At 37.2% G+C, this 13,151-nt stretch overlaps 1 protein-coding gene across 3 annotated transcripts in view; it reads right to left on the bottom strand.

Annotated features, from left to right (window-relative positions):
* POLR3B (RNA polymerase III subunit B) overlaps positions 1-13,151 on the bottom strand; it is a 78,295-nt gene that overhangs the window by 40,477 nt on the left and 24,667 nt on the right. For all 3 annotated transcript variants that reach the window (XM_051635940.1, XM_051636026.1, XM_051636100.1), the window contains 4 exons: positions 8,043-8,204; positions 4,543-4,743; positions 3,269-3,431; positions 1,315-1,468 (listed from right to left, as the gene is read on the bottom strand). In XM_051635940.1, coding sequence (XP_051491900.1) covers positions 1,315-1,468; positions 3,269-3,431; positions 4,543-4,743; positions 8,043-8,204 — 680 coding nt within the window. The remainder of the gene's footprint in view (positions 1-1,314; positions 1,469-3,268; positions 3,432-4,542; positions 4,744-8,042; positions 8,205-13,151) is intronic.

Raw genomic sequence — 13,151 nt, 5'->3', positions numbered from 1 at the left:
GTGGAGTCCACTCTGAAGTCTAAACAACTGTTTGAAGACTAATGAGCACTTTTAAATGGTTAATAGGGGTATCTGAACAATCGTAGGGTGGGGGGTGCCATAAAGCAAACTTTGTAAACTCCTGAAAATCCACACAATTTTTTTTTTGTCTTTATAAATTGGAAGTTTTGCTGCATCTCCAAACCTGCAGAATGGCCAGTATTAGCCCTGACTGGAAAAGTGATTTCTCTGCCACTTAGTATGTCCCTACTTTGGATCTCTTGACCAGATATTGCTAACTGATGGTTTTGTACAGAAATTCTGAAGCCTCTAGCATGCCTCAAACTGCATTCAACATGCTCTGAGATTCAATTAATGAATAAGGTGGAATGCCAACTGTAGTTGTGACTGCTGCTTCTTTAAAGTACGCAACAAATGCGCACGCAGATAGTCAGTGCTAAAATATGTGTATGTTTATTAATTCATTCTGCCTCTCTCAATCTCTGCCTTGTACATCTTTCATGCCTTGTTCTTTAGGCTAAACTGGAGATGTTTTACTTGTAAATAACCTAGCACAGCACTGCCATAATCTGACTGGAGTCTGTAACTTCTACTACAAAACAACCTGATTTTCTGTCTCCAAGTTTTATTATGTTCCACTTTCTCATTTTAGTCACCCAGTTTCTTTTTGCTTTCCACTGTGACATGACTGTTATTCAAGCATTCTTTCTGCCTAATAGAGAGTGCAAGCATCACAAGGTGGAGACCTTCCTCATAGGTTTGCTGAATTTCCTACCTACTTAGAGGTAAGCAACGAAATCAACCCAAACTGTGAGACATGCTTCTTGGTATGACAGACGCCTGAGGACGTTTTGCACCAGAATTAAAGGCCCTCAGAGACAAAGAGTAGCTTCCCATTCTAAAATGTGATATCACACCCATGAGATATCAGGCAAATGAATGCTTGTTTCTTGCTTCATAGGAAGTAAAAAAAACCTTCCAAGGACACTGGACATTACTGCAATTGCCAAACAAGATAATTTTAATTCCCTCTCTTTTTTTTTCTTAAAGAAGATAAAAGCAATATTTTGGCTTTTGTTTAAAGATAAAACTGATTTAGTTGGGCTTTTTTTTTTTTTCAAAGTTGCTTGACTATATAGTATGTTTCTCAGATCTGTTTTGAATTAAGGCTATTTAAGGGGAAAAAAGATACTCATGTCCTATTGCATGTGATTTATTTTGTACTCCTTAAAGCCTTAGCCCAGCATATTTCCAGTGTATAAAACAATGTTTACAGTAAGTTCATTAGTGAGGTATTTCTGGTGAGATGCTTACCTACACAATCTCCCTCCATCAGAAGAAATATAGACACATCTGTCAGAAAGATTTGTAGAGATGGAAACAAATTCATTGATATAACCCGCTCGACGCATTATCCGAAACGTGTTGACTAATTTCTGATGATCACGTATGACACCAAGGATGTTACCTATTCAGAAAAGGAATAAATTCATGGTGCATTCTTTGAATATCCAAAACTCTACTTAGAAATTCTTATTACAGCTAGCATGACAGAAGCATTTCCTACTTCTTGTAAATAATAAGTGTTGTGTTAAAATTTCCCTTTTCTACATGAATAAGAATCGGCTCTTTTTTTCTCTCAATAAACAGTTTTTTAAAGGGTCAGGATTTCACAGGCCATCTATCTGTTTGCCTCCAAATAGCTTCAGAAACTGAATGGTGTGCTTCATCCAGCTGCCTTCAAATACGTTTTTGCTGAGGTGCCCATTCATGTGTATAAGCAAACAACACTTTTAAAGTCTGCAATTTCAGCTGTACTGAAATGGATCCAAGTTTTCCAGGAACAAACCAAGGAACTGTTCTGCTGCCTTCTCAGAAATTTTAGAAAGATTTCTGACACCTGTGATCACTTGAAACAGCATCAGAATTCCTTCTTCAGGATCTTAGCTCAGCAAGCTACTGCTATCTTAGCTGGGCACGTAAGCTCATAGTTAAGTCTTCTGATGCATGATGAACAAGTAAGAAAGTAAAATTAATTTTTTAAGAGTCACTTGACCAAAGTAATCTTAATATATAAAATGAAGTATGGTGTCATTTCGAACAAAACTTTAAAGGAGGAGACAAGGCATGATAGTTTAGGGAGTTTCTAAGACAATACAAAGGTCTTTACAAGCTTAAGAGATTTGTACTCAGCAGTTTCTGTCCTCTTAGGTTATAAGTTTAAATCCAAATCACATCAGCCATCCACAAGCCTGGAATTTTTTATGCATTAAACTCACAGACTAGTAGACAGAAGAGTAAATGGTTTTGCCTCACTTAGTACTAGATCATCTACATTTGGGAATATAACTATCCTGGTCCACACCACAGACTGAGCTTGTGAAGGAAGAGTCAAATACTCCTGCTCTGCACTCCCCTTTGGACCATAAAATGAGACCAAAAAAGTATGCATGTAGTTTCTCTGAACCTTATTTTTAACACAGTGGTACAGAAAAGCAGAGCTAGGAATGCAGTTTGGTCAAGTGTTACTTATGTTATTGGGAAAAGGCATGATTGAAGAACAACTGCTGTTTAATTAAAAGGCAAATGGAGAACATGCTCATGGCGACAGACATTAAATACTAGTCCCTGGAAGTGGATGCTGTCAACAAAAGGCTATTTTTAAATCACAGTTGTAGTTTTTAAAATGTCAGGAGTATGAAATCTGATATCATAGTACCTGTTGACATAGAAACACGAAAAGATCAGTTATAAAAGGAACAGAAGAATGCAGATGCAGAGCTCTTTAACAAAGAGAAGAGGCATATTTTTTTCTAATCATTTACAAAGCATTTAAAGGGCGACTTATAATTTGTAAATTTAAGGTATTACAAACTTAGCAGTGTTATTCTATTTTAAAAAAGTACTTTATGAAAGGCACTTAATTTGGTGAATGCCTGAAAAAAACCCAACAAACAAATCTGTAATTGAATATACATATTTTTTGTGCCTATTCATGCAAGAGTGCTTAAAAACAGTACTGAAATTTGAAAAAGCTTCCATTTCCCAGCTACACACATCTGCAGAGTTCTGAGACTTCAGAAAACTAAGTGCCATCATCTAGCCTCTCTACTATGCCTAACCTTATAAAAATATTTACAGATTAAATTATCTACAGGAGGAAAAAAGAATCTGTGGTTGACAATGCTCCAAAAATTCTTGGAGCGTTTCTGAAGCCTAACTCTCCATCACCAACAAATCAGAATCAGACTGCTGAAAAGTTACATACCATTAAGGAAAACAAGGAACACATTTGGATATGAAAGTTCTTCACCACAGAGCAAGTTGACATCTTCAACTCCAAGATTACTGGCTAGCTTAATAATCGGGCCATCTTCCATATCCGTAGTAATATGAGTCATGAGGGCAAGGTTTTTAACCAAACCACAAGCCTAAAATAAAAAAATGCACATTTTATCTGGTTTATTCCAAAATATTAATACTATACAAATCTTTTTCTTTCAAAACTGTATGCAAGAACCCTCCCTGAAAAAGTCCAAGTATAAAGTGAAAGGAATGAAACAAATTAACTACATTGAAAATTAGAATGGAAGAAAGCCAGAATTTCCTATATCACACTGAAATGTCATGTTTTTTATCACTTACAAAGTAATAAAAAATGTAGGTGATGAACTTGCAGTTCTTAAGTTATCCAAAGCTACTTAGAAGCAAAACAGAAATACAAAATTAGTCTATTTATCAGTTTGCAAGATATCATGTATGTTCTAACACAAACTTTGACATTTTAAAATGAAAACTATATAGATATCTTCTACAGTGCAATTTTATTTCAGCTGCTTAATGAGACTAGCTCATATTGACTACAAAATTCATCCAGAAAGTTCAGAGTTCCCCAGTACCTTCTATTCAGGGGAAAAAAAGAAAGAAAAAGAAAACTCAAAAAGAACCCAAAACAAAAAAAAAAAAAAAAAAACAAAAAACCCCAAGAGCTGTCAGCATCAATTGTTTGGTTGAAATAGCTGGATGACGTCTTTAAAGTACAAAATACAAAGGTGCTTTTCCTCCTCAAGCTGAAGGCTAAAGCTGTTTCTGCAATAACAATATGTGTTTCTAGAAAAATTGCAGCAGGTTTGATGCTGCAACTTCAAAATGGCACATTTATTACGGGACAAAGGGATGAGAGCTTAGGACTACTCTCTGTTCCCGCTCTGATCAAAAGAAAGCAAGTAGCTCTGACACAAAAATGGGAGGCCTCATGTCATTCTCATACAGCCAAATGATTTCTGAACAGTTTCCAGCTGGTCCACTCAGGTAGGATAAAAAAAGGTAATATAGTGAGGAGGACCAGGATGTAAGATGGGACCAGTAATAGACGGGATGTAAGAATAAACACAGGTTGCGTGAACAGGCTGAGGATAAATTCTTTCTCCAGAAACCTGCTCTTCAGAATTCCTCCTCTGATGGAGGATCACTTACTTCAAAATAAACAGTGTCCCATTCCTCAGGACAAGAAATATCAAAAGCAAACCAGAAGTTCCTCACCTCTCCTTCAGGAGTGTCAGACGGGCAGAGCATTCCCCACTGAGATGGTTGTAGCGATCGAGGACCACTCACTTTCCTTGTCTTTTCAAACTGAGAAGAGATTCTAGTCATCATTCCCAGAGCAGATATATAAGACAAGCGGGACAATACTTGTGTCACACCTTGCCGGTCCATTTTGAATCTTTTCAGAGACCAATTACCCTGTAGAATAAAAAGAATGTTTAAAAAAAGTAATTGCAGTTTATCTCTGTCTTGATACTTACCTGCCTTTTTTCAGTATCTAGAGAGAATTATATCTGAGGAACTTTACACAGCAAATGTTGCCATTTATATAAAACAACTTTCTAATCACCTATCTGCAGATAAACTACCAATTATAACATACTTGTACTGACTATTACAAAATGTTGAAACAAAAGAACTGCTCTTCCAGATGAGAGGATACTTTTGCTATTATATATTCAATCACACAAAGAACTGACCCTCACAGGTAAATCAATACCCATATTTAGCTAAATGAAATTATTTTCTGATCTCCTATAGATTTTTTGAGCATATAAAAAAAAGGTATTTTGAGTGAAATACACTTTTCCAATAGTTCCTACAAACTTTCAGTTCTGCCTTTTTTCATGACTTATTTTTGTAGGAAACTGTCCTGGCTTGAGCCAGGATGAAGCCTGGTATTTATGCCAGAGAAGTCTGACATCAAAGCTGTCTGTACTTCCTTGAAGCTTTTTGGTTTTGGAATCTAGAGAAAAAAGACTGACTGTTGAGTCTTCTCACAGAAGAAGAGTGGGGGGTAGTTGGGTCTATTCAATGCCTCTGGTAGGATCACACCAAATATGAAATGCAAGATATGTCAGAGGTTTCATGTTTCAGGACTGTCACAGGCAGTATCACTTTTGGTTGTAATTAAGAGAAGAAAGGAGTTCAGATAATGTTCTAGGACACAATTATGTTTCTATGACAAGCAGAATTAACTATCTCTACCACAAAATCCTGAAATGTGGTGCTACAATTTTTTACTTCATGACATCTGCTCCATACACAGTTCCCAGCACCTGAGTCAGTGGATACAGCAAGTTTCTGTCCTCATTCCTACCATCTACCCCAGCCACTGTGTTCCTGGTCAGTCCAAGGGCAATGAAGATCTCAAAGCTAATGCCTTCCCAAGGAATGTCTTCTATTAATTCCTGTAACCTTTTTGATAAACTCAGCTCACCAGTGCTAGCAAATAATTTGAAAGTTGCTTGCTGTACCTTACACTGAAATCCTTTTAGAGGGTGATTTGCTTGGCTGCTTTATTTACACATTAGCAGTATAACCACATCTTCTTGTGATAAACAGCAAGAAACTACCACCCATCCAAATTATTTTGCTATTTTGCTTTCACTGGAGAGACTATCAAATAGTCTACAGAACTTCCCTTTCTTCCTTCTTACAGAAAGTGGAAGGCATAATGTTCAACAGTAAGTTGGTCAAAAGACACCTGTCCACTTGCTCACTCTTCCTGGGAAGGGTTCACCTGAACATTTCCTTCTGCAAGGACTGGAAGTTATCAGAATATAAGTGGAAGAATACAATAAATGAGTAATTTTCCTCGCACTAGAAATTCTTGCAACTGTAGTCTAAACTAGCATGTGGTTTTCTCTTCATTGCCCAGAAGACTGGAAGAAAAGGGGAGGTGAAAATGCTGCCTGAGGAAAGGATATGAAAAATTCAATGTGCTTTGGAAGCAACAGACTGACTCCTTCAGAGTTGTCCAGAACACCCAAAATGGAGCCAGGGATGTTGCAAGACCATCCCCACTGGAGAACTTTCTACGGAGAACTCCTATGAACTGACAGAAGCTCCCTCAGTAGCACTAGATGACTCTGCAGATGCTGAAATATCTATTAGGCCTGTGGCATTACTGTGTGACCTACCCTCTCTTCTGCTATTTTTCAGGGTAAAAAGAATACCTACAGTAATTATCACTTAACACCTCTGTACAGTTGATGCAGTGGTGCTACCAATTCTTTTGCATGCTACTGGTGTAATTACGAATCTGCTCAGTTATTTCATGCTCTTTGAGACTATCACTGAAGCATTCTGGCGAGATTGGAGATTGTCATTTCCAAGAATGATTCTTATGGTATTTGCTTAATCTCTTCAATAGTATGCACTGAGCATTGTTCCTGAGAAATTATTTTCAATGCTTAAGAGCAGATGGTCTTTAACTGCTTATGTGGCAGTAAAAAAAAAACAAGAAAAGTCTGAAGATACTGGAAGAAGGAAGACTTGACAATATGTACTGAATAGTTTGCAAATTTATCTCTGTCAGTCCAAATGGAAAAACTGGCACTGGCTAGAAGGAAGCACTAGCATTTAGAGAAACAAATCTGTCAATTGTTTTGGTTACATGCACTGTAGAGATTTAACTACATTGGGGCACTCATAACATTAAATAGTGATAAGCTTAAACACTGGGATTTGTAAGTAACAGACTGTTGGTGGGTTTGGACGCAATTTGTGGAGTTAATTTTGTTTACAAGAACTGAAGAAAAACCTCTGTTTCATGCTAAGCAGAAAAGCCCTCTAAAGAGTTCCAAAGACTAAAAATTAAGTTACACAATTTTTACCAGCTACTAAAGTACTTAGACTAATCTAATTTTTTTAAAAATCATGGATTTCAAAGTCTTTTACAAGCTAGTAGCTGTTTTCAGGAACTAACTCACAAATTGCTCTTGCAGATGTGTGAAGTAAGAAACAAAGTTAGTAACTGTATTTTTGTTCCTGTCCACTGGCATGACTGAATATATCCATTTTAGAAGAAGGCAGCCATGCTAAAATCTAACAAAGACAAATATTTAAGGGCTTATTTACAGATTATTTTTTTTTTTGCAATAATATGGTATGCAGCTGTTCTCCCTGTTAAATAGCTCAGTATCACTAGCAGAGAAGTAGCAATTTCTATGCTGCAAATCTGCTTATATTAGCAACCTCCTATGTATAAAAAGACATTGCCATTAAAGAGCTCAAAATTCAGCTTTTGGGCTTTTTTTGCCTACCTGCCCTCTCCCTCCAAGCCCCAAGTTGCCTTCTGTCCATGTTTGTCATGTTTTTCATGGACAATTACATAACCTGACCATAGCTAAACACAGATAATAAAAAATACCATGAACAACACAGTCAAGGTGAACCTAGAAGACCACAAGTTGGTACTACACGCATGACCCCGATTTTATATTTGCTTGTTTCTACTATTCCTTCACAAACACTAAAACATCACTTTGAAATAAATGGTGAAATAAAAAGTGGTTTGATGATTAATGATACTTCAGTGAATTCCAGCAGCTCTGCCCATGACAGAGTTTTGCAATTTTAATCTATAAAGAACATTACATAGATTTGCTTTTACAACAAAACATAGTAGAGTCATTAGAACAAAATATACACATTTCCACTACTCACTAAGGTGGAAAAACTTTACATGCTAGAATGAAAACAAAAATACTTACTGTGGAGATGGCATTGACCATGCCATTAGTGATCTGGTCTTGACGCATATGCTTCACTACATCGAACTGAGCTGCACGTTGCTTGGGGATTACCTGGTCTGCAATCTTCTTCAGTTCAGAGTTAAATTTTTTGAACAAATCTTCAAACAGAAGAGAAAGAAGCTGGAAATAAAAAACAACTGGATTAAGGTAAAAATGATTATTTCTCCAGGTCTGGGAAATGAAGGGGGAGGGAGGGAGGAAGGAGGAGAAGAGAAATGCATTCAATATTTCTACCTTAATGCTTCTTGTCAGTTAGAAAATACCTTCTCAAGTTTTCTCTCAAGTTTTTTGTCTTGCTAAATTAAAATGCAATATTGGAGAAATTATCTCATAACAGAAAGCAAATTAAGTATAAGAATGGTCTCAGCTTATGCATTTATCCCTTTTTGGTTTGCTTTCATCCCTCCTTCACAATATCTTAACATACCCATCCATCTCTACTCTATCCATTTACTAACTGTTTTCCCTAATCTGCTACATTATGATCCAGTTAATCCACTTCTTCCTAAAGTCACAAACTTTTAAAGATATAATAGCCTGAATGTACAATCCTGAATTACACACAAGATTTGGAGGCAAGACCAGTTTCTAGTCTAATACTAGATGGAATAACAGCAGTAAAGCAGTAAGTGAAGAGTCATTTTGAGATAATTCTATTATTAGAAGTGAAAAAGCTATTTAAAGTGCCCTTCCCAGGAGCTACTTAAAATGGACAAGACAGACACCCAAGAGACTTTAAGAGGTCCTGAGGTGAAGCAAGTCAGCAGCACTGAGTTTGGAAGCAGTGCACAGTTTGCAAGACAGACTGAAGCACAAAAAGGGCACATTTACTGCTGGACAAGCAGAACTAGAAGAGAGGCCCAGAAGCAACTTCTGCTCCTGATGCTGGCAAAACATATCTCAGGTTATGTAGGCAGCTTCCTCACCCAGATATACATTTGCCTGTTCCCTTCTGCCAACCACAATGTATGAAAAACCAATTACACCTACAGAAAGTACACCTGGTTCAAGAGCTGTCATCCTTTGCCAGAAGGGCTACTATCTGGAAAGTGTAATGCTCTTCCACATCTCTTCCTTAAAACAAAACAAAAAAAAGTTTAAGCAAAGAAGCTACTTAACACTGCTGAACTGGAAAAAAACAACAGCAGCCACACAACCATTCAAATGTGCTGCAATTTAAGCCAATTATTTCCTGTACACGTATACTAATTACTTCTAGTTTTTAAAACAACCGTAAAATGAAGGGTTTTTTATCAGACCTTTTTTGCTCTTCAATCTGTTTTGGTTCTGCAGTTTGCTCAGCCTTTTCTTGCAGACACTAAGAGCTTCTGAAAACACTTGAATCTGCATTACATGATACATTTTAACTGCTCACAATTATTAGCTCTGCAAGCAAGCAGTGTAAATTCTAAAGCCTGGCAGCCCTGTCCTGGAACTCTATTTTACAGCAGCTCCATGTGTCAGAAGAACTAAAAATGCAGCAGCTGCCAATGCCAGAAATGGTGGTTCCCAGTATACAAAGCATTGTAGGGCTGAACAAGCTAGGTATTCAGCCACCACAAGCTAAGACATTCTGGAGTCAGCTGTGCAATTTAAGTTCTGTATGTGCAGAACTAAGCTGAATTTTAACTGTCTCCATCAGACACAGTCCCAACTTTTCCTTCCCTTCTGGAAAGAAGTTCTTCTACCACTGAGATGGGCCACTAGCTTTCATTTGCTTTCCAATGTATGTAACCCAGGTGGGCTGACCAAAGCATTTGGCAAATGACACTGTAAAGCAGCTAAATAAATTATAAGTTACCCTTTTCACCGGCATCATAAATGCATTCAGGAATTAAAAAAATAACAAATAACACCTGGAAAGTCAAGATAGACATCTGATTTGCAACAAAATGCTCTAACTGGCCTTCATGGAGAGCAAGACTGGAGTATCTTTGACAGCCTACTCTACAAGCTGTAAGAAATACTCAGTGTTCAGTCACTAAACTGTAAAACTAGTAATAACACACACTATATGCTAACCCTTTACAAAAATGGAATCCTATATCCACTCTGAACAGAGATTTTTTGCTGAAAACTGGCTAAGTGGGCATTTCAGATCAGGCCTTGGCATGAGAGGAAGGTGTTGTAGACCTTATTTTCCTTCCTGATGCTTGTAGAACCATTATCATTTACAAGACAATACCCTCTCACCATTGTCAAAAGAAATCAAGTCATATGCAACTTACCTGCAATCTCAGAGCTCACTTAAATCAGACTTCCATCAGAAATAAAAGCATGTTTTATTCAGAGACAGAGTTACACCCCAAGTACACCAACTTGCTACTATTTGCTGGTCTAAAAAGTGTCATACTTTGCTAATTTCACTCAAAGACCCTCGGGTCTTTGTAAGAGTTCTATGTGGCAAAGCAAGTCTCACAATAGCCACATTATTTAGGTCAAGAGCAAGTGATTAAAGAAAAAGGATGGAATGCCAGTGATAATATTCAGTGGATTTCATAGTCAGTCCAGGGCCTTTCAGGCTTCATCAGACATAAGCACTAAAGAGCAAATTATATTTAAGAAAAAACCAACAAACCTGACAGCTCATCAATTGATTTTCATTGAAAATCCTAAGAAAAATTAATAAAGAAATTAAGCTGCTGAAATACAGTTTCACCAATTAGCTTAATGTCAGAGAATTCTAATTAGGCGCCTTGAGATTGCTATTTAGCGTTTAAGCCTTTAGAGTGCCAAATTCTCCCTTTCACAAAAACTGGTTGCAAAATTAAAGACATTAGGCAGCCTTAATTATATTATCAGAACAGCTGGGATTAGGCAATCTCTGAAGTCAAGGCGGTATTCTTTTGTCACAGGGTAGAAATCCCTTGCTTTCCAGGGTGCTGGATTTTGGTGCTGTTCCATATCTCACCCATACAAAGCAAGCTGCATTAGAAACAAAACAAAAAAAAAAAAGAGGACAAAGAACAGAGTAATGCTTAGCAAATAATGAACACATTAAGGAAAGAGAAAAGGTAGGTGAAGAGATTAAGCCTGAAATCGGTAGGTTTTGCTAACACCTCAGCTGGCACCTGGCCTACTGAGCCTCTAGTGGCAGAAAGACTAAGAGAAAGCTCTGTAAACCAGCTTGGCTAGTGGATACAACACTGTTATCTAAAACTAAAGCACATTTCGTACACTCTCTTGTCCCATGGGGTGTGAAATTAGCAGCTATTGTTTTCACACATTTTTATAAACACAATGCCTTTTATGTTTTTACATTGTTTAGACCGCTGTGTTTTTCTACTCACACAGGAATCCTTTCTTTTTCATTCTTTATTCAAATTTTAAATCAACAGGATTTTTATTCTAGGAGCATGCTGACATTTAAAAAACAAAACAAAAAACCAAATAAAAACCCAACCATTTTATCCACACAAACTTTACCTAAACACAAACATTTAGAAAATGGCAAGAAATCTCTACACTTCTTAGTCTGTAATCTAATAAAATTAATATTTTACACTGCTAATGTGGCAGAGAGGAATTCCAAGTGTTCAGCTTGAAATGAGCTTTTAAACTATCACAAGGGAGCCAAAACTACTCTCAAACAAATGTTACAACCCCCCCTGCATAGTTCTCCTTGATGTGGAAAAAATACACACTGGCTTTGTTATGATGATCCTCTACATTTAAAATCTCTTCCTGGTCAATTTAAAACGACTTTGGTTGTTAACATCTGTGTGAGCAGAGGCCTTTTTCTTACAGCTTGTATAAAACTTTTTACCTGCTCTACTTTCTGCATTTAAAAATATTAGGAAAAACAACCTAGTCCTTCAATTCAGTTAAATAAGAACAATAACATGACAAAGCAACAACTAATTTTACTGACTAGAATCATAGTGAACTACAGCAACATTACAGCAGAAACCAAATAATTCAATTGATGCTTAAAATATTTGGCCCATTATAATATCACAGTAACATATAACTAGTCCTTACACTTGAGAAATATGTTCTATTTCAGCACACAAGTTTGATGAACAGACAACATCTTAATTTGAAGAAAGGATTCTTTTTTCCTAACAGGTTCAGAGGTTGGGGTTTTTTTCACTTATATTTTTGCTTAAAGTGTGTTTAAGAGTGTTATCTCAATTGTTTCAGAAAACCAGGAAGCAAATCACATGTTTTTTAATCTGAAATGACTGTGTGCTCTGTGTTCTCATGTGTGCATGGAGGCAAAGCGGGAAGGAAAATAGAAGGAGACAATACGCAAGCACATATCTTAAAAAGTACAATAAGATGAGAATTCCCACTGGATATGATCAAAAAGGAATGGATATTGTTACTTGCACAGCAACAGAAAGTATGTGGGGAGCAGAGATGCATAGTTTCTAAAACCTGGTGCATTTTGTATACTTGTCTGGATTTCTGATGTGATCAATAACCAGAGATGATACAGACTGCTAAAACTCCAACTTAAATTAATACAGAACATTGCAAAGAAATCCAATCCTATTCTAAGCTGGTTAATCAAATAACCAAGGAAAAATCCACGGCCATGGAAACTAAGCAGTTCCTTCACCTGACAGGCAAATTCCCACTGCATTAGGAGAAGACACTTTGGCCAACAACTGTGAACTGCCACTCGCTCTGCAAAAGAACAGTGCCAGTCAGACAGCTCAAACCATTCCCTCATTCACAGCCCTGTGTTATTCCTTCTACCTCCAATGTCAACATTGTGTAAGCAGACAAGTCCATGCAATCCACTTTACTTAGTTGCTCAAGTTAACTTCAAAACACCTACTTTGTTAATTCATGCTACTTTAGAGGCTCTAAAGACAGCCGACAACAAACAAGCAAGATTTTGGGCTTCTCTAACTTACAGGAGGCTTGAGTGGCTGTTCTGTGAGCTGGGTTCTCCAGAGAGGGACAGCCTAGGCCTGACACACAAGCATCAACTTGGGCCCAGTTTATTCCCTTACCCAGATACTTAGGGAGGGACACTGAAAGGTGGCTCTTACTGCTGCCTTCGTGGCACTAACAATATTACAATGAAAGTAAAACTGATGCTGTATTTACACTGCT

Source organism: Apus apus, chromosome 1 (genome assembly GCF_020740795.1).
Source record: "Apus apus isolate bApuApu2 chromosome 1, bApuApu2.pri.cur, whole genome shotgun sequence".
NCBI classification, from domain to species: domain Eukaryota; kingdom Metazoa; phylum Chordata; class Aves; order Apodiformes; family Apodidae; genus Apus; species Apus apus.
Note: the sequence above shows the minus strand (reverse complement) of the source record. Positions and strands in the feature narration are given on the sequence as shown.